The sequence below is a fragment of the Panthera leo genome, chromosome E1 (assembly GCF_018350215.1).
Source record: "Panthera leo isolate Ple1 chromosome E1, P.leo_Ple1_pat1.1, whole genome shotgun sequence".
Taxonomy (NCBI): domain Eukaryota; kingdom Metazoa; phylum Chordata; class Mammalia; order Carnivora; family Felidae; genus Panthera; species Panthera leo.
This window is the reverse complement of record NC_056692.1, coordinates 56,165,839-56,191,818: the sequence shown is the minus strand read 5'-3', so window position 1 is coordinate 56,191,818 and position 25,980 is coordinate 56,165,839. Positions and strand designations below refer to the sequence as shown.

The following is a 25,980-nucleotide window of genomic DNA, read 5'->3' as shown; positions in this document are numbered from 1 at the left end:
TAGCAGGGGTCAGTATCCTGCCGTGTCCAATCCAGGAGGCACCACTGGGCATCGCTAACGTTAAGTTCTAAACCCCACTCCCTCCCCCAACACCTGGAATAACACCAGTAGGCTGGGAGGGTCGCTTTATTTGTGTTTTGATTCATGGGGTGGGGCTCCCAGGACAAAACGGGACTGGCTCCCATAGGCAGGGGCGGGGGGCAACCGGCTGGGCTCCTGGCCCAGAGCCTCATTCTGGCCTTTGGGAGGCAGAGCCCGGCCTTCCAAAGCACATCCTCCGCCTTCCCACCTTCTCCAGGGGTCTGCTTGCTCCTCCCCACCACCACACGAGCTGGGGACAGGCCCTCCGGTCCTGGGGGAAGGGGAGAGGATCCTGAGCTCGGAGTAGACCAAACAGGCTAAGGCACGACAAGGCCCGTGGAGTCATAAGGGCTTTTCTGGAGGGGATCCCCGCCCAGGCTTCTGGCCGGGTGGGGGCTCCGCGCAGCCACTGACCATCCAGATGCAGTTCGCGTGCACCTGGCCCTGCACAGCCTCGCTGACCAGCAACTCCCCGTCGGCGGCAAACACACCCTTCCCATCCTTGGGCTCCAGGCGGAAGGCGACCACGGGCGCGTACACCAAGTAGGGACAGGCCTGCTCCAAGTGCCTCCCCTTCTCCATGGCCAGGAAGAGGCGCAGCAGCGTGGCCCGAGACACGCCCGCCCGCACGTAGAACAGGTGCATGGTGCCGGCGGCAGAGCGGCCCATCGGGGCGGCGAACATCTCGCTGCCCAGGTGCGAGTGCAGCAACGCCAGCACCAGCACGAAGTCCTGCTCCGGCACCACCGTCCAGTGCGCGGGCACCGGCTCCTCCAGGGGTACGAGGTGCGCGTCCGTGGGGCCCTGCTGGTCCTGCCGGCCCACTGCAGGGGAGGCGGGCACCCCGGGGACCCCCCTTCCTGCGGGGAGGTAGGCCAGTCGGCCCCGGTACACGCGCAGCGCCGCCAGGCGCAGGAAGGTGCCCAGAGTGAAGCGGAGCTCCCCGAGGCGCCGAAACTTCTCGCTCTCCAGATCCACATCGGCGATGAAGCCCCAAGACAGGCTAAGCACGGAGAAGAGGCGCAGGCCCGAGGCGGTCTGCAGTGACAGGAGGTTCATGGGCTCCAGCAGCCGGCGGCACAGCAGCAGGGTGCAGTTGGTCAAGAGGTCCTCGTTAGTCACCTGCTCGTAGCTGCGGGGGGCGAGAGGTCGGAGGGAGTGAGGCCGGAGCCCTCGCGCATCCTCCCCTTCCGCCGCCTGGGGACTCGAGGCAGGCAAAGCAACACCGGGTCCCTAGGGAGTTAGTCGGTAGGAATGACAGAGGGGGCAGGTGGATGGAGAGCGCCAGCTGGAGTGACCGAGAGAGGGCCCCGGAACACAGCGTGGAGGCTCCCGAGAAGAGGGAACAGAAGTTACCCTGGGATACGGGGACTTAGAAAAGAAAACCTGGCAGGAGGGTGGCATGGAGGAGAAACTGAGGCCCCCTCGGACCCTGGGCTCTCACCCGGCATAATGGTTCAAAGAAGCTGCCAGTGCGTTGCCGGAGCCAGCTGGGAGGCTACACAGGGGCTTCCGGATGGCAGTCTCCCAGTCGGGCCGCTCCATGAGCCCGTTCACCACCTGTTGGAGCACGGGTGGCCTCAGCCTGGGGGGCACCCCGCCCCCCACCACCCACACCCAGTCTCTTGGGGCGGGCCTCACCTCGAACATCAGCCCGTCTCCAGACATGACCACCAGCGCGTCCCAGCGCCCCAGCTCCAACCCCTGCACCAGCTCCCGAGCGTGGTTCCGACGCTCTGTGGAGAGACCGGGTGGCCCCGAGGGTATGTATGGGGGACAGTGGCCGGGGTTGCTCCCTGCCACCCCTCGGGGAGGCACTCACCAGTGAGCATCAGCGTGAAGGAGATGCCGGCCTGGGCCAGCAGGGGCTGCACGTGGCTCCAGAAGAGCTGCAGCGCCTTGCCCTTGCCTCCGCGCGGGTTTAGCAGGACCAGCACGCGGCACCGCTCGGGCAGCAGGCTCCCGCCGCCGCCCGCTGTAAAAACAAACCCCAAAAGACCGCGTCCCCAAGCGGCCACTAGGGGGCCGCGGATCACAAAAAGGGGTACTCGGGGTGGAAACGTGGGGCCTGATGAACTCCCCCGGTAACTGATCCAACAGATCCCCGCCAGAGGCAGCGGCCTTCCAGGGGGGAGCTCCGGGAGCGGGAGGGAGCACCGTGCCCTTGCCACCCCGGCTCTTGGCTCACACCCGGCCAGCTTCTGGCCTCGTCGGGAAAAGTGTTTCGACTGTCCCCCAGCCAGCCCCTTCTTTTTTTTGCCCAGCTGACTCTGGCCATTCTTCCTGGCAAGGGCGGAAGGGCCACCCACCCTCAGCCCCTCCCCCCCCCCCCGCCCGGGACCCCACAAACCTGGATCCATAACCTCGTCCCGCGGCTCCAGCTGCCAGGGCGCCCCCAGCGCCGTTGGGGGGCTGCCCGCGGCGGCGGCTCCTGCCTTCAGCTCCTTATCGGTGCCGCCCAGGCGGGCGACGCGGTGCGGGCTGAGGGGCTCGCCCTTCCCGCCCGGAGTCGGGGCCGCGGAGGTACCGGCGTCATCCCCTGCGGCTGCGGGATCTGAGGGAGAGGAGACAGCGCTGGCGGAGTCCCGGGCGGCCCCCAGAGATGGGCAGCGCCCAGCTAGATCCTCGGGCCGCGCGCGGGGAGCCGCGCTCTCTGGCATCGCCTAGTCCTCCGAGAGGTCCAAAGGGCCGAGGTCTGGCGCCACCAAGGGCGCCCCCGTCCTAGAACTGAGCCCCCCCCCCCCCGCCCCTCCACTCTCAGAGGCGAAGGGTCTCTCTTCCTGGGGACTCTCCTCCCTGGGGGCCTCGGGTTCCGGCCCGACGATGAGGCACAGCCCCGTGGCTCTGTCGGTCGCACCAGCTCCTCACCCCCCGGGGACTGCCAGAGGGAGGGGAGTCCGGTTGCGTAAAAATCCCAGAACGTGAGCGGGCATCGCGGGGCGCGAAGTTGGGCGCGAGCGATCGCCGCCCCGAGCCACCCCCGGCGGGCCGGGGCCACAACCGCGAGCTCCAGAGCGGCGGGGGTCGCCGCGCGCGCCTCCCGGGGCCCCGCGACGCTGCCCGGACGCGCGCCTTGCTCGTGGGAGCCGCGCCGGGGTGGCGCGAGGGCCGAGCCCGAGCCCCGCGGCCGGCCGTCGCCTCCGTCAGCCGAGCGCCGAGTGGGCGCCCAGGAGCCACGAGCGGCGAGAAGGCAGGGCGGGCGGCCCTACCCAGTCGGTCCGGTTTGCTGGGGAGGAGCCACCTCCGTTCCCTACAGTGGCCGAGGGCGGAACTCAGCCCGTCCCGGGCTCAGCCTCACGTCTGGGCGACGACCGGAGCGCCGGACTAACGCGGACTCCGCGGGCCCCGCCGCCTCTGGCCTCAAACTTTTAGCTCAACTTCGCCGCCAGGCGCCGCCGCGCTGGGAGGGCGCTGTGCCTCTGCGCCCGGCCTGGCCACACCCCGCGCTCCCCCGCGCTCCCGGGGGTGGAACCGGCGCCTGGCGCGGCCAGGGCCTGCCCGCCCCCGGCCTCCCGCACTGTCGGCCCCCGCGGCTCGGCCCCGCGCTGACGCTTGGCCGGATCTCGGGGCCCGGCCGCGCGCGCGCGCGCGCCCGCCGCTCAGACTGGGCGACCGGCGAGAAGGCGGCGCCGCGGCCCGGCTGGAGTCGGCGAGGCGCAGAGCCCGGGGTCCGGCCACGAGCGGCGGCCGCGAGCTCAGAGTCCCGGACGCGCAGGGGTGAACGCGCAGCGCGGGCCCCGCGCGAACTCGCCGCGCCGCCCGAAGTCCGAGCCGCCCCTGTGGGGCTCCGGGCGGACCCTCGGCTGCCCCTGGACGCTGCGACCTCCCGCCCCGGGATCTTCCCCCTTCGTGCGCCCCACCGCAGCCCCCCGGAATTCGAGGCCCAGACCCCACCGGGTACCCCTCCTCTGTGCCGGGGCGTCTCTGCTGCCGCGCCCGTTCTCCCCCGGAGGATTATTTTTGGCTTCCCGGCGCGGCAGCCCGGTCGCGCAGCCACCGAGCCCACGGCAGTCAGGCGCGCCGTCGGGGGGCGGGGGGAGGGGACAGGGGACCCGCCGGGGTGGGGTGGCTGCTGTCCGGAGGAGGGGGCCTTGTCAAGAACCTTAAAATTTGGATCTTTTCCCCCAGAGGAAACCATCGAGGCTCACCGGGGCGAGAGAAGCTGTCCCGCAGCAGGCGATCCAGTCCCACGCCCCTCACCCGCCGTGAGGTGTGAACAAGGTCTAGGGGTCCCCGTCGGGATCGGAGAGCCAAACCGCGGCGGAGTGTCCCCCGCCGCCTCCCCTGGCTCAGTGGGAAGATGCAAGCGCGCCGGGGGAACCTTCACTTCGACGAAGGCAGAGCGGGGAGCGCGTGTCAGTGCGTGCGTGAGAGATACACATACATATCAGGAGAAAGTGTCTGACCTGAACGTGTCCGCGACCAACTCGAGTTGAGTCCCCGGGGGGGTTATCTGCGGAGACCCGGAGGAGGAAGGGGTCAAAGCCGACTAGGTGCCCTGACCAGGTGAGGCCAAAGTTAGGAAAGGCCTAACGCCTGTAGCGGGCGGAGGTGGTCCGGGCCCAGGCTGCTGCGGGCTCGCGCGCCCGCACCCGCAGCCACGCGGCCCACGCACACCTGGCACTTCTCAACGCCCCCGAAAGTCGCAACTCGGGCACGCCTCCGCGGGGTCTCTTCCGGGGAACGCAGGCAGCGGGTCCCGGTTTCCCGGCACCTGGGGGGGGGGGGGGGGCGGAGCCCGCGGTCGCCTGCTAGGAGGGAGGCGCGGGCCCGGGGACCCGCGGCTCGGCGCGCGTCGCAGCGGTGCGCGCTTCCGCCTTGCGCGGCCCCCGGGCGGCCCTGGCTGGGTCCCGAGCGTCCCGAGCGCGTTCCGAGAAAGTGACTCAGCGATGCGCTCGAGGGTCGAGAAACTCCGTAAAACTAAGAACGTGGGGAGGGAGCTGGAGCGCCATCACCCTCTCGCAGCGCCGCGGCCGCGGTCTGGTCTTGAACCTCCGGGCCCGCCACCCCCACTCCGCAGGAAACCGGCACGGGAAGGGCAGCGCTGCAGCCGCAGTGCCGCGGTCACGCGACGCGGGGACGCGAGCGGCGGCGGCGGAGGAGGAGGCTCAGTGCGGGAGCCTGAGGACCTGATCCAGCCCACCCGCCCCTCCCCCCTGCTCCCCTCCTCCCCTTCCCGCCCTTCCGTCCCGGCTCTTCCCCTCCGGCGCAGGCTAGGGTCTAAGTCTGGATTAGGCGCTTTCGAAAAAGCGGGACGCGCTTTTTTCCCCCTGAGATCTCGGCCTTGGAGGGAGGTGGCTACGGAGAAGGCCAGGCCAGCCTCCCCCTTCCCCCATCAGGCCTGAAGAGCCGCTGCTTTAAACCTTGGAGTCTGGTGGGAAACTGAGGCACAGGGAAGGGAAGATGTGGCTGTGCATGAGTCCATGGTGAGAAAGCTCGCCTGCTACAGGGTCCCGCGCTTCCTCCAGGCGCCCCAGGCTGGAGCCCCGCCGGAGTCGCAGGGAGTCGGGTGGAGGCGGGGTTGACCAGAAACCTTGCGGGCGAGGGGAGGCGGGGCAGCCTTTTGGGCTCTTCATCCGGGCCTCCGGGGGCCCAGTGGGAGGGAGGTGAAGGGCAAAGCCCTCTGGCCCGGGTTCCAGTCTGCACAATGGCTCCTCTGTCCTCCCTGGCGCCTCTTCTCCTGCCCCCCTCACCTCCACGGCCCCCGCTGTAACCCCCCTCATTCTTGTCAGTCACCTCCCGGCTCCCAGGCCGCCTCTCCCCAGCCTCTCTCTAAAGAACCTTATCTGATGCAGAAACTCACCCATCAGCAGCCCTGGCCCAAGAGACAGGATTGGGCAAGCACAAGATGCTTGTGGCCCTTTGACAATCGGGGGCACCCAAACCCCGAGAGGTGAAGGGTCTTGCCCTAGCTGTCAAACCAATTCCCAACAGAGCGGAGAAGTAAATCCAGGAGTCCTGCCTCCCGGCCGGCCGGGAAGACAGGCCTCTTGCTGATTAAGTTTGAGTATCCTATCGATTGACCCGGTAGGTGGCCTGCCCCAAATGAGAAAGAAAACCAGAGAAAGAAAACGTCTTGAAGCCCTCTCCAGGCTTCCTCCCCCAAGCCTAGTCCTAGCAACCAGCCCCCGTGCCCAGCAAGGCCCACCAGGCTTGATCTGACCAGATTGCCACCGGGTAGCTCTAGCTCGGCTTGAAGGCAATACCTGTCTCACAGGTCAGAGAGACCGCCTTTCCATCTCTCCCAGCCACCTCTTCCTCCCCCAGGCAGCCTCCCCAGGGAGACACTCCTGAGAGCCTCTCTTCTGCTTCAGAGAAAGAAAGCAGGCGTTCACTGGGCCCAGCTCCAGCTCTCAGGAAACGTGGGGCCAAGGCCGCCAGATGGCACATGACTTGCTTTTATTAGGATAGGATCCCCACCATCCCTCCATCCTCCCTGGGACATTGCAGCTCCCAAGTTGAATTGCAGAGCCTCGAGGCCTCCCTTGACCTTGAGTCCTTTCCGCCGCAAGGGCAGGGAAGGGGAGGTGTGCAACTCTGCAAACTCCCCTTAAGACTTGTGTTCTAGGACAGTCCCAGATGTGGCTTTCCGTTCTGAGAGTTTCCTAGATGCTCGTGACCGTGCCGGGTGTTGTGGGTCGTGGGGTGTGCCGCCTGTGGAGATCCGGGAGGGCGTACTGGTCACACGGGATTCTTGGCTGCTCGCAGGGAGTGTTCAGAGTTTCTGTTTCTGCCGTGGTTGGGATCAGCTTAGCTCTACCCTTCGGGCAGCCTCCTTGTCCTCGTGGGTTTCCTTGCTAAGGCTGGGGACACCTGTCTCCTCTGGGGTCTGCCTTCCACCCCTCACCTGCTGGCCTGCTGATTCTAGCTCCCTGACAGGGTGATTAGCTTCTGGAACGCCCTCAGTGTGGAGGCCTGCAGGCCACGCCCACTCCACTCCTTTCGAATGTCTGCCCAACGTCTGAAGACAATTCTAGTTTCGTGGGGTCGTTGTCACAAAGTACCACAAACTGGGTGAATTCCCAGAAATCTACTGTTTCACCGACCCAGAGGTCCCGAGTCTGAGACCAGTATGTTGAGGGGGGAGGGTGCAGAGAGAGAGAGAGGGGGACAGAGGATCCAAAGCGGGCTGTGCTCTGACAGCATTGAGCCGGACGTGGGGCTCAAACTCACAAACTGTGAGATCGTGATCTGAGTCAAAGTCTGACGCATAACCCACTGAGCCACCCAGGCGCCCCTGGATTTGTTCTTTGGGGTCTGTATTCTGTTCTGTGGGCTTGTTCTTTTTCAAATGCAAATTACTGTGGGCGGGAAAAACCAATGAGTTATTAGGACTCTAGTGTGAATTAACGTATCGCTTTTTTAGCGTATCACATTTTCGATCAAAACAATGTACAAATACAGTGGGCGCCTGGGTGGCTCCGTAGGTTGCGTGTCTGACTTCAGCTCAGGTCACGATCTCAGGGTTTGTGAGTTTCAAGCTCCACCTCGGGCTCTCTGCCGTCAGCACAGAGCCGGTTTCAGATCCTCTCTCTCTCTGCCCCTCTCTCGCTCACACTCTCTCTCTCAAAGATAAATAAACACTTTCTAAAAAATGTACAGATAGGGGCGCCTGGGTGGCTCAGTCAGTTAAGCGTCTGACCGGCTTAGGTCATGATCTCACGGTTTGTGGGTTCAAGCCCTGCATCGGGCTCTGTGCTGACAGCTCAGAGCCTGGAGCCTGCTTTGGGTTCTGTGTCTTCTTCTCTCTCTGCCCCTCCCCCACTTGTGCTCTGTCTCTCTCTGTCTCGAAAATAAATAAATGTAAAAAAAAATAATAAATAAAATAAATAAAAATAAAAATGTACAGATACTAGGAGCGCCTGGGTGGCTCAGTCGGTTAACCATCTGACTCTTGGTTTCGGCTCAGGTCATGATCTCACAGTTTCGTGAGTTCAAGCCCCACATTGGGCTCTGCGCTGATAGCCTGGAGACTGGGATTCTCTCCCTCCCTCGCTCTCTGCCCCTCCCCCCCCCCCACGCTGTCTCTGTCTCTGTCAAGATAAATAAACTTAAAAAACATTTTTTTCCTCAATGGACAAATACTAGGTGTCCTGAAAAAGGGAGATAATGTGCGTCCACGTGCGTGTTGGAGGAAAGCGGGCGTCTGGAAAACGGAACCACCCTTCTCCCGGCGTTGTCAGGGTGCGATCCGTTGGGAGGGGTTGTTGATGTCTGCCACACTTCCTTGCACGCCCAGGCTTGCACACTGTTCCTCGACTTTCAGATCTTACTTTACACCTTGACTTATGGCGTCTCTGGCTTCCTAAGAAGATGGGTTTGTTTCCCCGGCCCTTGGAAGAACAAAGCTGAGTTTTGTGTCAGCGTATTAGGTTCCTGTTGCTGCCCAGATTTACTGTCTTCCAGCTCCAGAGGTCAGAAGTTTCAGATGGATCAGCGAGGCTGCCCTGCCTCGCCTGTTCCAGCTTCTGGAGGCCATGTGCATTGCTCTGCTCAGACCCTCTCTTCCTTCCGAAGCCAGTCGCACAGGACTTCAGATCTTCGTCTGACCTTTATTTCTATTGTCACGTCTCTGACCTTCCTACCTCCTTCTTCCTCAAAGGAACCCGGCGATTACATCGGCCCCGCCCCTATAACCCAGGATAGTCTCACCATTCAAGGGCCTTAATTTAAGGCTTCCTAAGCTTCTTCCAAAGCCCTTTTGCCATATAAGGTAACGTGTTCGCCCGCGTCCGGGATTATGACCTGGACATTTGGGGGGCAGTTATCCTGCCAACCACGGAGGAGTTAGGGAAAGTCTGGGAACTGCGTCTTGGCTGAAGAACTTTCCGACACCCGCCCCCAGCACCCCCAAGTGAACACACACCAGGAGGTTGTTTTCCCCCAAATAAGTGTCTATCGTGTGGGGGTGAAAACACTTTTGCTGGTATCCACACGTGATTCTGTCGACTTCCCTGCAAAGAATACCGGTTTCCAATTTTGAAAATTACCCAAGAGAAAAATTGGCATCTTGGCTACACATAGTAATTCCCGGATTCCAAAACCCCAACTTTTCACCTGAGGAAGGGACGGGAAGCAGAACAGCCCATCCCTTTTCGGCCTGGCAGAGTTCTCCACTCGGCTTTGCCAGAAAGGTTTGCCATGGGCCCCCCGGGTACCAAAAGGAAGCGTGTGGTCCTCTCGGCCCCTATCATGTGATCTAACAGCCCTGCTGCCTCTGCCCCTCTGTGTGCCTCTGCCACACAGAAAATCGTGGCTAGGAACATTCCAGAGGCTCTGGCTGACATCAGCTCCGGTTTGGACCCAAAGCAGCCTCTGGCCTGCTCGCCAGTGGCCAACCCCACATCCTGGATGCTTGCCGTGATTGTCCCTTCCTGAGGCTGCAGCCGGCCCTCCACCCCACCCAACTGTGCCTACTTGCTCATTTATACTGGTTCGGAGACCGGGGGCAACTGGTAGGAGCCTTGATCCAAGGGAAGGAAAGCCACGTCAGGCCGCCCGCGGCAGTTCCCCAAAGGGAAACTTCTGGGAGTCAGGAAGAGAGGCCTGGCGCTCTGAAGTTGGGGAGCAGGACAGCAGGACAAGCAGGATCCAAGCCAAGGGGATGGGTGTGTACACAATTTTCCGGGGGCTTGATGTTGTGCAATGTTTTCCACTCTCACCTCTTTCAAAAGCTAAGATGCATCCTTGGGACGTTCCCAAAGCAAACAGAGTGGGCCGGACCCGGCCGAGGTGGGCGGTGCATTGGCACCAGCGGTCCGGTGCCTTCCCTCCAACCTGACGTGGACCCTGCCTGCCTGCTGCCGGGGAGGTGAAGTCCCTTGTCACCGGGACCCAGAGAAGCTTGCCCTGCCTCTGGGAACGCCCGCTCCCGGCACCCCACTGACCCCTGGTGGCCACCTGGGACATGCGTCCTTCTCCTTCATCCGAACCCTGCGGCTGCTCAGGCTTCCTCCATAGATGCCATCTGTGGGGGGTGGTAGCTTGGGGGCAAAAGAGGGGCATGGGCGCCCTACTCTGCCCGGCTGCACAAAGACACGGATCCTGGAGCGGGGCTTGCCTACCCCTGATGCTCATTATCCACATCCTGAAAATAGAAATTCCTCTTCCCTGGAGGCTTGCCTCTTGAAGGTCAAACCCTTCGATTCTTTCCAGACACAGCCCCGGTAATTTAAGCCATGATTATACAGCATGGGCTGGACAGCTGGGGCCGGGGAGGGGGGCTGGGGGCAAAGGACACTGTAACCTAATTGCACACGTGTTCCCCGAAGCCTTTGGGCATCAAGGGGAGTGATGTGCTGATCCGACAGGAGAGCCATTTCCAAAAGCAGGTCCTTGTTCTCTGAAGTCCTGGCCGCGGCCACGTGACTAGCATCTTGAGAATGAGTTAAGATGTCATTTCTCCTTCAAGGCACCGTCAGATGATCCTAGCAGCCTTCTCTGAAACTCACTTTCAAAAAGGAAATGGGGAAACAAGTGATTACCTGGCAAAGCTTACAGACTAGTGAACTTGTGTGTGTGTGTGTGTGTGTGTGTGTGTGTGTTTTAAAGAGAGAATGCGCACATGTGCACACTCAGGGGAATGTGGGGAGAGGGACAGAGAGAGAGAGAGAAAAAAATCTTTTTTTTTAAATTTTTAATGTTTATTTTCAAGAGAGAGAGACAGAATGTGAGCAGGGGAGGGGCAGAGAGAGAGGGAGACAGACAGAATCAGAAGCTGGCTCCAGGCTCTGAGCTGTCAGCGCAGAGCCCGACGCGGGGCTCAAACTCACGGACTGCGAGATCATGACCTGAGCTGAAGTCGGAAGCCCAACCTACTGAGCCACCCAGGCCCCCCGAGACAGAAAATCTTAAACAGGCTTCACGCTCAGCTCTGAGCCCGACGCAGGGTTCAATCCCACGACCCTGGGATCACGGCCCGAGCTGAAATCAAAGAGTCTGACGTTCAACTGACTGAGCCACCCAGACTCAGCCACCCCTGAATTTGTTTTTTAAAAGCAAAAATTGGGGGGGGAGGCACCTGGGTGGCTCAGTCAGTTAAGCGTGGGACTTCGGCTCAGGTCACGATCTTACAGTTCATGGGTTCAAGCCCCAAGTAGAACTCTGTGCTGCCGGCTCAGAGCCTGGAGCCTGCTTCAGATTCTGCGGCGCTCTCTCTCTCTCTGCCCCTCCCCTGCTCACGCTCTGTTTCTTTCTCTCTCTCCCTCTCTCTCTCTCTCAAAAATAAACATTAAAAAAAATTTTTTTAAGCCAAAAACGGAATGGGCCTGGAGAGTGCTCCTGTGTACTAGGTGGCTGAAGAACACGTCTTTTTCCTTCTCGTCTCCTTCCTAGAACTGCAGTCGTTGTGGTCCTCCCCACGGAAGTCCTCAAGAAATGCTTGCGGACTGACCTCTCCCCACCGCATCCCCCTCGGCAATTGCAGCAGAGAGGCCAGGAGAGAGAGCCACATCTCGGTGCCAGGGGGTGCCGGGGGGGCCCGAAAGGGCGCGGTCCCACACCCCACCTCCTCCGGGCGGGGCACAGCAGGCCGACGGGTCCCGGGAGAACCGGCCAGTTGGCTCCGAGGCAGAGTTAAAACGATATCTGAGTCTTCCTGACTCGGATGGCCTAGGAAAGTCCATAGCATCAGAACTGGGCATTTGCAAGCAAGCACATAGATCCTACCGCTTTAGGCGGAGTTCCAGGCACCATGTGACAAGTGTCTGTGACTACTCGGTTCTCAGATGGACACCTTTGAGCCCTTGAGGAGGGAAAACACCCAATGTCTGCAAAGTATGATTAGTGTGGGACGGGGTCCGCCTCCTTCAGCTCTGGCAGGCACGAGTGATATTCCCAACGGGAGAAGCCCGTTGAATCCTCAGGGGCTGGATCTCTTAACTCTGATTTGCAGCCCTTAGCGTTGTGGGAGCCACACTGGCCGGGACAAGGCTGAGCGGGAGCTGGGAGCCACAGCAAACCTCAGGACACGGAGGGCCACGTCCCTGCAGTCCCAGGCTCTTCTTTTCTTTTTTTTAAGTTTACTTATTTATTTTGAGACAGACAGAGGGAGTGCAAGCAGGGAAGGGGCGGAGAGAGAGGGCGAGAGAGAATCCCAAGCAGGATCCCCACCGCCAGCACAGAGCCTAACTCGGGGCTCGAACTCCCGAACTGTGAGCTCATGACCTGAGCCAACATCCGGAGTCAGACACTCAACAGACCGAGCCACCCAGGTGCCCCCAGTCGTGGGCGTTTCTGCAGTGCTGAAGACCCTGAGAGAAACATTCTAGACCAAGACCCCCATGTTGAGAGCACTCAGCAAAGCCTAGCAGGTCAACCGTGGAAACGTGGCCCTAACCAAAGTGGGAAAGGAAGCTAGGATTACCCATCAGCCTTTGAGAGAAATAGCTTTTAAAATGAGGTTCCTCGAAACGTTGAACATGTGACCTAACAGTTGCACTCCTGGGTCTACGTGCACCCGCGAGAAACGAAAACGTGTCCGCACAAAACTTCGGCAGCAATGCTCGCGGCAGCTCTAGTCACAACAACCGAAGGCGGAAACAGCCCAAATGTCCGTCAGTGGACGCATGAATAGACAGAAGCAGCAAATCCGTATCGTGGAGTGGTTATTTGGCCACGAAAAGGAAGCAAGTGCTGACACGTGCCCGAACGTGGCCGAGTCTCCAGGATGTTCCGTGGAAAAAAGCTAGGTGTGAAAGGCCACCTGTTGTGTAGTCGGTTGGGTGTCCGACTTCAGTTCGGGTCATGATCTCACGGTCTGTGGGTTCGAGCCCCGCGTCGGGCTCTGTGCTTGACGGCTTGGAGCGTGGAGCCTGCCTCGGATTCTGTGTCTCCTCCTCTCTCTGTTCCTCCCCCGCTGGCGCTCTGTCTCTCTCTCAAAAATAAATAAACAGTAAAAGAAATAATAAATAAGAGGCCACCTGTTGTGTGATTCCATTTGTTTGGAGTGTACAGAATGAGCAAGTCAATCAAGATAAGAAGATTAGTGGCTGGGATAAGAGGGGCGTGGGAGTAGTTGCTTACTGGACGTGGGTTTTATTTTGGGGGTGACGAAGATGTTTTGGAACGAGACAGAGGCGGTGTTTGCACAGTACTGAATGCACGAGATGCCACTGAGCTGTCCATTTTGTGTCCTGTGCGTTTCACCTCAATTTCTTTTTCCAAATAAGGAACTTGAAGGAAAGGGCAGTGCCTCTCTCAGGATCATTCTTTTGTGATGCACAAAATGTCCATTTCTTAAAAAAATTTTTTTTTTGAATGTTTACTTATCTTTGAGAGAGCGAGAAAGACAGACAGAGCGTGAGCGGAGGAGAGGCAGGGAGAGAGGGGGACAGAGGATCCGAAACGGGCTCTGAGCTGTCAGCGTAGAGCCTGACATAGGGCTCGATCCCATGAACCCAACCGTGAGATCCTGACCTGAGCCATTACCAAAAGGCGGGGTCCCGACCGACTGAGCCACCCAGGCGCCCCGGCCTGAGGATATCCCTAGTAGGAAGCAGAGAGGAGGCCACAGACAATAGCCACGGGATCTGCTGATGGCCCCTTCTAATTCCAGGGTCACTTAGCACCGTAGCTCCCAAAGGAGGCAGCACGTTGGAACCCCCTGGAGATCTAGCGCGCAGACAAATTTGGAAGCTGCCGACTTAGCGAATCTTGGGGAGCCTGGATGGCTCGGTTGATTGAGTGTCCGACTCTTTGAGTTCAGCTCAGGTCATGATTTCATGAATCCGTGGGTTCGAGCCCTGCGCCCGCCTCCACGCCGATGGTGCGGAGCCTGCTTGGGATTCTCTCTCTCCCTCTCTCTCTCTCTCTCTGCGCCCCTCCCCTGCTCAAGTTTCCTTGTGCTCACACACGTGTGCTCTCTCTCAAAATAAAGAAACTTAGAAAGAAAGTGGGCGTGTGGGGGGATCTCTAGCGTGTTTTCCAAGCAGGTGGCCAAGCTCAAAGAACGCACAGATTTCTGTAAATGCCACAGAAAACTTCTTGAAGGGCATCGTGAACTGTCATGGTCCCAGTGACTATTTCATGTTTGGAAATGGACCAGGCGTAGTGGAGAAATGACGCATCTTATCACAATCTCCCTACATCCCCTCAGACACCAGCGTGGGAACGTGGGAAGGGTGACAAAGCTGGCCGCCAGCCAGGCTCCAAGTAGAGGGGACAGGGGTCTCGGCAGCTATTACAGTCAATCCGGCTAGGTGGGATCAAAAAGGAGCATTGGGGAATTTAAAAAGCTAGGTTAAGTCGTGGCGCCTGGGGGGCTCATTCAGTTAATGTCCGACTTCGGCTCGGGTCACGATCTCACAGGTTGTGAGTTCGAACACCGCGTCGGGCTCCGTGCTGACAGCTCAGAGCCTGGAACCTGCTTCGGATTCTGTGTCTGCTCTGCCCCTCCCCCGCTCGTGCTCTGTCTCTCTCTCTCTCTCTCTCTCTCTCTCCCAAGAATAAGTAAACGTTAAAAAAAAAAAAAACTTTAAAAAAAGCTCAGTTAAGTCTTATTTCCCTGTTGAATCGTAATACAACTTTCTTAATGTCTAATTAGTATTTAATTACCAGGGGATTCTGTTTTCCCTTGTGTGTAAATGAAAGATTACCTTCCCTTTATGAAGACTTTAAAGACTTCACCCTGGTGGCTAAGCCTCAGATGTGAGCCTTGAAGTGTCCAGCCCCCTCCACCGTGCCACGCCGTTCTTTCCAGAGTCAGATTTCCAAGCACCTGACTATGTTTCTATCATGACTGGGGACGGCGGTTTGAAATTTATGGAGGAATGGAAAGGAAGAAGAAATCGTCGGGTGGGGAAGGGAAGGGAGTCGATGAAATGCTCTTACATCAGAGGTTACCTGGCTTATGAGCTGGTACTATACATAAGCTGGAACTTGGGCTTGTGTTGGTGTTTGACTTACATCTTTCCATCAGCCCCGATATCCCACTTGTGCGAACCGTTCCTGGGCAATTACTAGAAAGAATTAATTTTTCATCCAAGAAAGGAACATATGTGTCTGAAAGTACTGACTCCCTAGGGAAGTGTTCCGCTTATCTGTGTCTGAGTAATAAATCACCCAAAAACTTAGTGGCTCGAAGCAATCATTTATTGGCTTCACCCTGGGTTGACTAGGCTCAGATGGGTGGTTCTCACTTGGGGACTCATGTGGTTACCGGGTCATTGGGCTAAACGTCTGAGATGGCTCTCTCGTGTGGTGACAGTTGTGGCTGGCTGTCATCGAAGAGTTCAGCTGGGGCTGTCAGCCAGAGCAACTCCTTGTGGCCTCTCCATGTGACATGGCAGCTGGGTTCCAAGAGGGAATGTCCCAAGAGCAATCATTCCAAGAGACCGAGGCAGAACTTACGAGGCTTCTCATGCCCCAGCCTCAGAAGTCCCAGAACATGGGGCTCAGCCGGTTAAGCGTCCGACTTCAGCTCAGGTCATGATCTCACAGTCTGGGAGTTCGAGCCCTGCGTGGGGCTCTGTGCCGACAGCTCGGAGCCTGGAGCCTGCTTCAGATTCTGTGTCTCCCTCTCTCTCTGCCTCTCCCCTGCTCAAGCAAATCACTAAATCCTGCCCAGATCCCAGGGGGAGGGAATGAGGACCCCTTCCCTTTGGTGTGAGGAGTAGGGTTGGCTTACAGAGAGAGAAGGAACTGATGGCCGCCATCTTGGGAGAGCTGGTAACTTACCTCAGGGAGGAAGAAATGGGGCAACTTTAGAGAATTGCTTTGCCCTTCAGGAAACTGGTTTGCAGCTTACGAATAGACCCCTTCAGGGGCGCCTGAGTGGCTCAGTCAGTGGAGCATGGGACTCTTGATCTCGGGGTTGTAAGTTCAAGCCCCACGTTGGATATAGAGATTGCTTAAAAATAAAAAATCTGAAGAAGAAGAAGAAGAAGAAGAAGAAGAAGAAGAAGAAGAAGAAGAAGAAGGAGAGACTCCTTCAAATATGTTTTCAGGAACCCTGGTGCCTTGTTGGTCAAGGTCCCGGCTTCCTTGATCTTCGGGCTTTAACTGAAACCAGCTGTCTCTGCTGTGACAACAGTCATCTTTAAACCCCTCTCCCTGCCGGACGCTGCTGATTTCCCACTTCTCTGTTACTCCAAGTGGTTAACCTTTATCGAGCTTTTATTTTGTGTCAGGCAGTGCGCTAACTCACGCCGAGGAGCCGCGTTCACGGGCAGCCACTTTCACTAAGGAAATGGGTCTGGTTGAAGGTGCACATCAGCAAAAGCTCTTACTCGAATGGCTACCACCAGCTGCGCCCTGTCAACATCCCCCTTTCCCCCCGGGGAAGAAGGCTCCCCATTTAAGGCACCTCAGTCTGCTTTCCGGTCATTTCTGCTTGCTAACACAGCCTGACTCTGCTGTTTAGGATCTGTTCCTTTAAACTCGTCTCGGGGCACCTGGGCGGCTCAGTCGGTCTGAGCGCCCGACTCTTGGCTTCGGCTCAGGTCATGATCTCACGGTTTTGTGGGTTCGAGCCCTGCATCGGGCCCTGTGCTAACAGCACCTAGTCTGCTCGGGATACTCTGTTTCCCTCTCTCTCTCTGTCCTTTCCCCTGCTCACACTGTCTCTGTCTCAAAAAATAAGTGGAAGAAAAACAAACCCAAAACTTATCTCGGATTACCCCCCACCTTTCCCTACGCGGGTCAGGCCTGAGGCCCCAGCATGAGGAAGCAGGGACATGCATGTCTCTGATGCCACTGTGTCCCCTCCTCTGTGCGCTCTTCTATGAGGCTGAGGCCGAGAGGAGAGAAGTGGAAAACCACCCGTGTTCCCTGCGGTGACTGGCCGGCGGCCGTGCTGTGGTCGTCCTCGGGCTCTGGGCCGTCACTGCCGATCTAGCTCATGTTCTAGAACAGGATTCCCCATCCTCCGCGCTACTGACATTTGGGGGGCTGGATCGTTCTTGGTCGTGGGGGCCTGGCCTGTGCACAGTGGAGCAATGCCTCTGACCTCTGCCCACTAGATGCCCGTAGCTCCTCCCAAGCTTTGCCACCAAAAATGTCTGCAGCCATTGCCAGATGTCCCTCGGGGCAACCAACCTGGTTGAGACCCAGTGCTCTGTAGGCTTGCTGTGGACGAGAGGGGGCCCCGCCGGCCGGCCCACGAGAGACTCTCTCCCAAAGGGTTCCCCTGAGTCACCCGTTCTTGTACGTCGTCATGTGACCATCTACAGAGAAACGCCAACCGGGAAGGCCCTTCCAGCTTTGCGACCTAAGAGTTTTTATTGGGGTTTCGTCGCGTAGGCACTTTGATTCCTTTCCCGACCTTCGTCCGAATGCCATCTCCAGCCCCCTCTCCTGCCGGCAGGTTGAGCTCATATCACGCGGTTTATCACAAACTCTCTGGCGGGATTGGGGAGCCCAGCATGAATAGCAGACATTCCTATCTCTCGGGGAATTCCAAGGATTTAGAGGTGACCTCTCAGGACCTGGGGACGAAGGCCAGCCAAGTTCTTTTTTTTTTAATCTCTTTTTTTAACGTCTATTTATTTTTTTGGGAGAGAGAGAGACAGAGTACAAGCAGGGGAGGGGCAGAGAGAGAGAGAGAGAGAGGAGACACAGAATCCGAAGCAGGCTCCAGGCGCTCAGCACAGAGCCCGACGCGGGGTTCGAACTCATGAACCACGAGTTCGTGACCCGAGCTGAAGTCGGACGCTTAACCGACCGAGCCACCCAGGCGCACCCCCCACCCCCCCAGCCAAGTTCTTGATTACACACAGGGTTTATAGGGTCAGCTAGCCCACCAGCTGGAGTCTTCTGAACTTAAAATCTGGGGTGCATTTTCTCCTTGGTAGTGGAGTCTGGTAATACTTGGAGAACAGGAGAGATCCCACTGGGCCCCTCCTTCCACCTTGTCACACACACAGCATCTCGTAACCCTAAGGCGGGTAGTGTTGTGAGCACTGGTTTACAGAGGAAGAAACACAGTTGCGCGGGTTGGAGACCGGCCCAGGTGAACCAGTAGAAATCACACCTGAGGGCAGGCGCCTCGGGCCCTAAAGCTGCCCCCTCATGGGGGCAGAGGGTGCCCTGCCTCCTGCCCTGACAGGCAGGGATGAGCTGGCCTCACCCCACCGGCTCCCCACACAGCCTCCAAACCACCCGTCTCCCTCCTGCGAAACCGTCCCTGCTCTGACGCTCTGCTGTGGGGGTGAGGGCCTCCCCCTCTCCTCATCTGGGACATCTCGGGTCCTCGCTCACCATCTTCTCGGCTCCCACTGCTTCTGAGAATGTGTAGGACCTTGGGATCCGGGATCTGGGAACTGGACCCCTGCCACAATCTGTCCCTGACCTAGAACATTCTTCGCCCTCAGCCCCGACTCTCACAGCTGCTGCTGGACCACACCATTTCTCCAATGCCGAAGTCCAGTGTGCCTATCTGTCCTGTTTCCTCCCACCTACCGCCACACTTTCATTCGGGCCTACCTTTATTTTTAAAGATTATTTTTTATCAGAGTATTTTTTTTTTAGTGTTTATTTATTTTGCGACACAGAGAGAGTGCACATGCGTGGGGGAGGGGCAGAGAGAGAGAGAAAGAGAGGGCGGGGGGGAGAGAGAGGATCCCAAGCAGGCTCCGTGCTCATCAGCGCAGAGCCCAACGCGGGGCTCGAACCCATGAACCGTGAGATCGTGATTTGAGCTGAAACCAAGAGTCGGAAGCTTAACCGACTGAGCCGCCCAGGTGCGTCTATTTCTAAAGATTTTTATTTCTTTTGAGTAATCTCTACACCCAAGGCTGGGCTCAAACTCACAACCCTGAGATCAAGGGTTGCATGCTCTATCGACGGAGCCAGCCGAGCGCCCCCAGACCTACCTTCAAATCAACTGCTAAGGGTCCCACTCCTCCTCCAGTCCAGTGTCGCCAGGCGCCGAGGTGGGGCCACTGATCCCTGCCGTTACTCTCTCTCCCTTCCCCCAGCGTCTCCTTTCTGCCATTTTCGTCCTGCAATATCCATTTCACCAATTCTCTGTGTTAAGTCTTTGTTAAAATAATGAATGTGGTGCCTTTTCCTGATTGCCTCCTGACTAATAAGTATGTGCAAACACTTTCCAACTCTCTTCACTCAAAGACTCATATATGCCAGACCCCGTTTTGACTGCTTGACATGTATTAACAAGCTTAACCGTCGCAAAGCCCTTCTAGGTAGCAATTGTTATTATCCCCACTGTAGAGAAGAAAAACAGAGGCAAAGACATAATGATTTTCTCCAGGTCATGCAGCTGATAAGAGTTGCCTCCCAGAGTCTGGTTCCCCAAAGACAATGCCCATTCTGTGCACCGGCGGCCTCGCGGAGAGTCCTTGGGGCATTACACACACACACACACACACACACACACACACACACTCTCTCTCTCTCTCTCTCCCTCTCCCTCTCTCTCTCTTTCTCTCTCCCACCCCAACAAAGTCCCAGTTTGTGAATGGACCGTAGCTACTCTTGGACATTTGTACTGTTTGCAGATTTTAGCTGTTGTAGAGCCCAGATCCTCTTGAACCTGGAATTTGGCATTCTTCAAGGCAGGAACCTTGTGACTTTCTCAGTTATTTGGCCCGTGGGTTGCTATAGCCTGTCTCCTTAATGTTCATCTCCTACCCTCTCAGCCTCTTCTGCCCCTGGCTTCTCTCCCCACTCCATGTCTCTCTTTGATCCCATCTTGCCAGTGCTGCTAGAAATCTGGTGATGTGGGCAAGGAATCTTCTCTTGTTTGGCAGGAGCTCCTGCAGAAGCTCTAGAAGGCACTAGAAAGCACCAGATGGTTTCTACTTGAACCAAAGTCTTCGATGATGTATGAGTATTTGTGAGATCCTGTACGTGCCTCCAAAGGCCTCCACCAAGAGCTACTGAAAACCCCATCATAGATAGGTGGCTTCTGTCCTCCTGAACACCCTGCACTGAGATTCCATTTCGGGTTTTCCAGCGGCCATCCCAGCAGCCTCGCGCTACCACTGTCCTTGCAGAAGTTGGGAAGGGTCACTCCCTGCGTGCTTGGCTCTGTCTGCTCAATATTTTGCTCTTGCCCCAGCATGGTTTCTGGTGCCCCGTTGCGAGATTCGGCTCAGAGATCCAAGTTGGTATTATTTTTAGAAATAAAGATCATTCCTTCTCAGCTTGCTGAGGCCTGCTCGTGGAACGAAAACAGAGAAAGGCCTCGTATTTTTCCCAAGTTCAAGTTGGAGCGGCGCAAGGTGGAGGCAAAAGTCCCGCATCGTTGCCCGAAATGTTCTCTTTGGTTGCAGAGATGACCTTGCCCGTCCCTCGGGGGAGAAGGCTGAGCAATCCCAGACATACCTCTCTTTGCCTTGTCCAGACCATTCTTGGCCAAGTCTTCCCGTCCAATCTGAACCCGTGCCCCCTTGGTCTACACATTTGTAAGAACAGAGGAGATCACGTTTCTACCGCTCCTGCTGAACCTGCAGCCCATTCAACAGCGGCAGCATTGTTTTTAGACTTGAAAATTGAAATTGGTCTGAATATGGGGAACGTCATTTTGTGCTGACCAGAGCTGTTTTGTTCCTGCAGGAAACGTTCAGCAGATCTGGGACCTAAGGATGAGCCAGGTCTGCCAGAGAAACAAACAAACCAACAAAACTTGAAACTGGTCAAATCTCCCTTCCAACTTCAAAGAGGACATTCTTTTTTTTTTTTTTTTTTTAAATCACGATGCTTTTATTTTTTTTTTAATTTTTTTTAAACTTTTATTTATTTTTGAGACAGAGAGAGACAGAGCATGAACGGGGGAGGGTCAGAGAGAGGGAGACACAGAATCCGAAACAGGCTCCAGGCTCTGAGCTGTCAGCACAGAGCCCCACGCGGGGCTCGAACCCACGGACCGCGAGATCGTGACCTGAGCTGAAGTCGGCCGCTCAACCGACTGAGCCACCCAGGCGCCCCCAAAGAGGACATTCTTTACAAAATGAGCAGAGGGCCCCTTTCTCCTAACTTCAGACCCTGTATTAGTGACAGTTCTCCAGAGAAACAGAGCCAACGTTATATACGGTACAAGCATCGTGTATATATCATTGTATATATATGTACATCCACGACTGATGGGGGGAGGCTGGCCAACTGGAGACTCAAGAAAGAGGTGCAGTTTGAGTCCAAAGACCAGCTGCTGGCAGAATTCCCTTTTGCTCCAGGAGGTCAATCTGTGTTCTCTTCAGACCTTCAGCTGATTAGATGTGGCCCACCCACATGACAGAAGGTAATCTACTCAGAATCCATCAATTCAAATGTTCATCCTGGGCACCATGGATGGGCAGCCAAATTGATACATCAAATGAACCGTTGCAGACCCTTAGGAATTTGCCCAAGGAAGAAAGAAATGAGCAGAAGCTTTGTAGGTACAACCTTGTCTTAGCTTGAGGCCGCCCAGAAGCAGGCACTGAGACAAGAACGTGTGAGTGGTTTACGTGGGAAGCAAAGCCAGGAAGCAGCAATGGGGGGGGGACCCAGGAAGAGAAAGAAGATGGCAAAAGGAGGGCTGTGTGACTGCACAGGTTATGGCCGAGGACAGCCGGGGAGCCCTGGGAGACACTGTTGTCCCCAGGGAGCGGTGAGGGGCTGGGTTTTCACTCCCCGGCTTTTCCGGGTTGTGACCCGCAGGGGTTGAAGTCTGAAACCCCAGTTGCGTGAGCAGTGAGGATGCCTGAGTGCTTGAGACCTGGCAGCTCGTACTTTGCACAGAAATACACACAGATCGGTTTCTGTAAATTTTTTTAATTTTACTTTGTTTTTAGAGAGAGCAAGAGAGTGAACTGGGGAGGGGCAGAAGGAGAGAGAGAGAATTTTAATCCACGCTCAGCATGGAGTCCGACCTGGGGCTCGATCCCACAACCCTGGGATCGAGACCTGAGCCGAAGTCGAGATTCCGACACTCAACTGACTGAGCCACCCAGGCGCCCCCCGTGATCTCACAGTTTGTGGGTTCGAGCCCCGCGCCGAGCTCTGTGCTGACAGCTTGGAGCCTGGGGGTCTGTTTTGGATTCTCTCTCTCTCTCTCTTTCTCTCTCTCAAAAATAAGCATTAAAAAAAGACTTAAAAGTAGTAGTTGCCCTTCAGCCCTGGTGTTCTTTCTCTGGGCCGTGGGGGCACTTCACTCCTATCCTCAGGGACGCCCCCGAGATGCTGCCGGGGAAGCATCAGCCTGGGAGCCAAACAGAACGAATGTTCCACAGTGATTTGAACATGACCGCCCCTCGGAAGGAGGACGTAGACCTGGGAAATAGGGGACAATAAACCGGACCATGGCCAAGACCACCGGGCACACGTGATGCTGAGGCGTGACACCCCAGGGAGGGCCCGGTGGGAGCAGCAGCCACCCCAGAATTGCTGCAAAGCCCGGGCGGTGCCGGGAGAGGGGTCCCCTGCGAGGGCCTGGCTCTCCCCTTTCTGACAAAGCATCTATTGGATGCTTATGTGCAGCAGGTGCCAAGGCGGTGGGGCCCAGGCACGGAACCAGCCAGGGGGGCAGTGAGGCAACCCGGCACAACAGCTGGTGGGGATGAGGGCCAGACCCCCCCCCCCCCCCCGGGGACACTCAAAGGGTAGCTGCCAAACGCTTGGAGGTCATGTCTGATAGGCACTGGAGCCGTGGGGGCGGGGCGACTGATGCTGGGGACACCCGCGGGGCAGAGACCAAGGGAAGAAATACCCCGGCTTCTTCCTTCCTTCCACCTCCAGCCCCCCGCCCGCACCTCCCATTGGCCGAAGCTGGCGCAAGCCAGGGGATCCGGGAGCCCCCAGGGTCAGCCCTCCTGTCAGATGGAGGATGAGGACAAGAGGCCAGGACCAGCAAAGGAAAGGAAAAGAAAGGCCGGAGCAGAGTCTTCAAGCATAAGAAGGAGCTTTCCAAGGGCGCCTGGGTGGCTCAGTAGGTTGAGCGTTTGACTTCGGCTCAGGTCATGATCTCACGGTTCGTGAGTTCGAGCCCCGCGTCGGGCTCTGTGCTGACAGATCAGAGCCTGGGGCCTGCTTCAGATTCTGTGCTCCTGCCCTTTCCCCACTCAGACACACACACACTCTCTCTTTCTTTTTTTTTTTAAATTTTTTTTTTCAACGTTTTTTATTTTTTTTATTTTTTTTATTTTTGGGACAGAGAGAGACAGAGCATGAACAGGGGAGGGGCAGAGAGAGAGGGAGACACAGAATCGGAAACAGGCTCCAGGCTCCGAGCCATCAGCCCAGAGCCTGACGCGGGGCTCGAACTCACGGACCGCGAGATCGTGACCCGGCTGAAGTCGGACGCTTAACCGACTGCGCCACCCAGGCGCCCCATCTCTCTCTCTCTTTCAAAAGTGAATAAACATTAAAAAAAAAAAAAAAAAAAGAAGAAGGAGCTTTCAGGTTGCATGATCTTGGGAATGGGCCTTCTGAGTCCAGATGTCACGTCCAAAGACACTCAGGACTTCTGGTTCCACCCATGACAGAGAAGCTGGTACCAAACTAATCTCTCCACCTAACAAAAGCTGGACAAACATACGAAACTCCTGTTCAATAGACAGCACTACGGAGCACCCAGGGAAGAGAAGGCTTGAGAGCCGGGATCCTTAATGGGGGCAAAGTCACTGAAGAAAGTTTCCAGTCACTTGGCCTTTGCCCTGAGGGCGTCTTCACGTCCACACTGCGGGGGTGAACCAGGGTCAGCAAAGTCCAAGCAGAAAGCAGCAGTTTTAGCTGAAGAGACAGATGTCAGAATCTGAGCCACCAAAGTGGCTGGGACTCCAGGGGGCAAATTCTCGGAGAGGCCCGCACCGCACGGTTCCGCGAACAAATTATTTTGCAGTTGCAGACTGACTCCTAAACCGTACGTATCCGTGGCAAGGCTCCAAGTAACCCAGCAGAAAGCAGCACGAGACACATAGGACAGAGTCATCATCTCAGAGTTTCGTGACTCTCATGAGCCCCCTTGGGATTTTCTCTGTGCCCCTCCCCACTCACAGTGTCTCTGTCTCTCTCAAAATAAATAAATAAACTTAAAAAGAAGAAGAAGAAGAAATCACAGTGGCAACTGCAAAGTTTCTCAGCCACGAGAAACTACATTATTTTCAACAGGTGGCAAACTGTTCCGGAATCCACACACCCAGAGCGTGGCCTACGGTGGGAAACAGGAGCTGGGCTCGGAGACCTAGGCCAGATTCTGGCTGAGAAGTTCCATCTTGCAGGCGGTGGAAAGCCCCAGAGACCTTTAACCAGGGGATCTGGGGCGCAGATGTGGAGGGTGGGTTAAAAATGCTGGAAGAGGGGCGCCTGGGTGGCTCAGTCAGTTAAGCCTCTGACTTCGGCTCAGGTCATAATCTCGGGGTCTGTGGGTCCGTGGGTTCAAGCCCCATATCGGGTTCTGTGCTGACAGCTCAGAGCCTGGAGCCTGTTTTGGATTCTGTGTCTCCTTCTCTCTCTCTCTGCCCCTCCCCCACTCACATTCCGTTTCTGTCTCTGTCTCTCTCTCAACAATAATAAACATTTTGAAAAGTTAAAAAAAAAAAAGAAAAGAAAAGAAACGGGAGTGGGGGGGGGGGGGAACCCGGCTGTCTCAGTCAGTAGGGTATGAGCTCTTGATCTCAGGGTTGTGAGTTCGAGTCCCACATGGGTGTAGAGATTACTTAAAAAAAAATCTACAAAAAGAAGAAACTGGGGAAACCTTTTTTAAAAAATGTTTATTTATTTTGAGAGAGAGAAGGCATGTGCAAGTGAGGGGGAGGGAGGGACAGAGAGAGAGACAGAGAGACAGAGAGAGAGAGAGAGAGAATCCCAAGCAGGCTCCCCACTGTCAGTGTGGAGACTAGTGTGGGGTTTGATCTCACGAACCAAGAGATCATGACCTGAGCCAAAATCAAGAGTCAGATGCTCAACCAGCTGAGCTACCTAGGTGCCCCCAAAACTTTCAACAGTATAACCCAAATGTTCATTTTTCTTTTTTAAATTTGAAGATCTAATTGCTTTTATTTTTTTAGGCTTATTTTATGTATGTATTCAATCATTCATTCATTTATTTTGAGAGAGAGAGAAAGAGGGAGGGAAGGAGGGAGAGAGCGGAGGAGGGGCAGAGAGAATCCCAAGCGGGCTTCACATTGTCAGTGTAGATCCCGATGTGGGGCCCCAACTCACAAACCTGGAGATCGTACCTGAGCCGAAATCAAGAGTCAGGCACTTAACAGACTGAGCCACCCAGGCGCCCAGCCCCTGTTCATTTTCTATCTCTCTTCCCCTGCTAGATTGTACCCCCAGGATAGGAGCTTTTTTGTTTTTTCTTAAGTATCCCAAACACCTAAAAAGGGCGTGGCAAATAGGTGCTCAGTAAACATTAACGTATGGATAAGCAGATAGATGTAGAAATGGGAGGTGGGGGGGAATGAAAGGGGTAAAAGTTAACTCCAGGATTTATTGGCTGGGAAATCAACTCAAGGTTATGATCAGTCACAGCGGGAATAGAGGAAGCAGCACAGTTCCAAGGAGACCTGAAAAAATGAAGATGGTACAAGGGTTCTGGGGGATATAGATAGGAAAATGTGAAAGGAAGTGATTTCCTTCTGTTCTAGAAGATAACAAGGCTTATGGTTAACCATAATTTGGCCCAGGCTATTTAGCTCACATACTTTTTTTTTTTTTTTTAATTTAACCTACCCCAAGGAGAGAGGGGGTGGGTGGGGCAGTAATTCTGGAGAGCCAGCCACATGTGGATCAGACTGCCGCAGATTTCCAAATCCTGAATCTTCAGGATTGTGAGGCTTCTTGAGGTGAGAAGTCACAATCCACTGTTCCCTCTGGCCCAATGTTGCAACAGGCGGAGTCCCTAAGAGGCATTTTCAGAAGCTGGTACTGTGCGTGTGAGCAGCACTCCACCTGCCTCCCTCCCTAGTCTTGGGGCAGCTGGTAACCAGCGACTCAAAGCCTTCGATTTTCACTTTT

At 56.5% G+C, this 25,980-nt stretch overlaps 1 protein-coding gene across 3 annotated transcripts; it reads right to left on the bottom strand.

The window, feature by feature from the left end:
* Nucleotides 1-108: 108 nt before the first annotated feature.
* Nucleotides 109-6,364, bottom strand: SPHK1 (sphingosine kinase 1). 3 transcript variants are annotated; one of them, XM_042916795.1, is made up of 6 exons: nucleotides 6,288-6,364; nucleotides 2,432-2,635; nucleotides 1,904-2,056; nucleotides 1,723-1,817; nucleotides 1,526-1,641; nucleotides 109-1,213 (listed from the first exon to the last, which is right to left on the bottom strand). In XM_042916795.1, exons 2-6 carry the CDS (start codon nucleotides 2,439-2,441, stop codon nucleotides 424-426), a joined length of 1,164 nt encoding a protein of 387 aa, XP_042772729.1. In that variant the 5' UTR covers nucleotides 2,442-2,635; nucleotides 6,288-6,364; the 3' UTR covers nucleotides 109-423. The 3 variants fall into 3 exon arrangements, with proteins under 3 accessions (XP_042772729.1, XP_042772728.1, XP_042772727.1); XM_042916794.1 differs by lacking the exon at nucleotides 6,288-6,364 and adding an exon at nucleotides 4,230-4,402; XM_042916793.1 differs by lacking the exon at nucleotides 6,288-6,364 and having other exon boundaries at nucleotides 2,432-3,081.
* Between the last annotated feature and the right edge of the window lie 19,616 nt (nucleotides 6,365-25,980).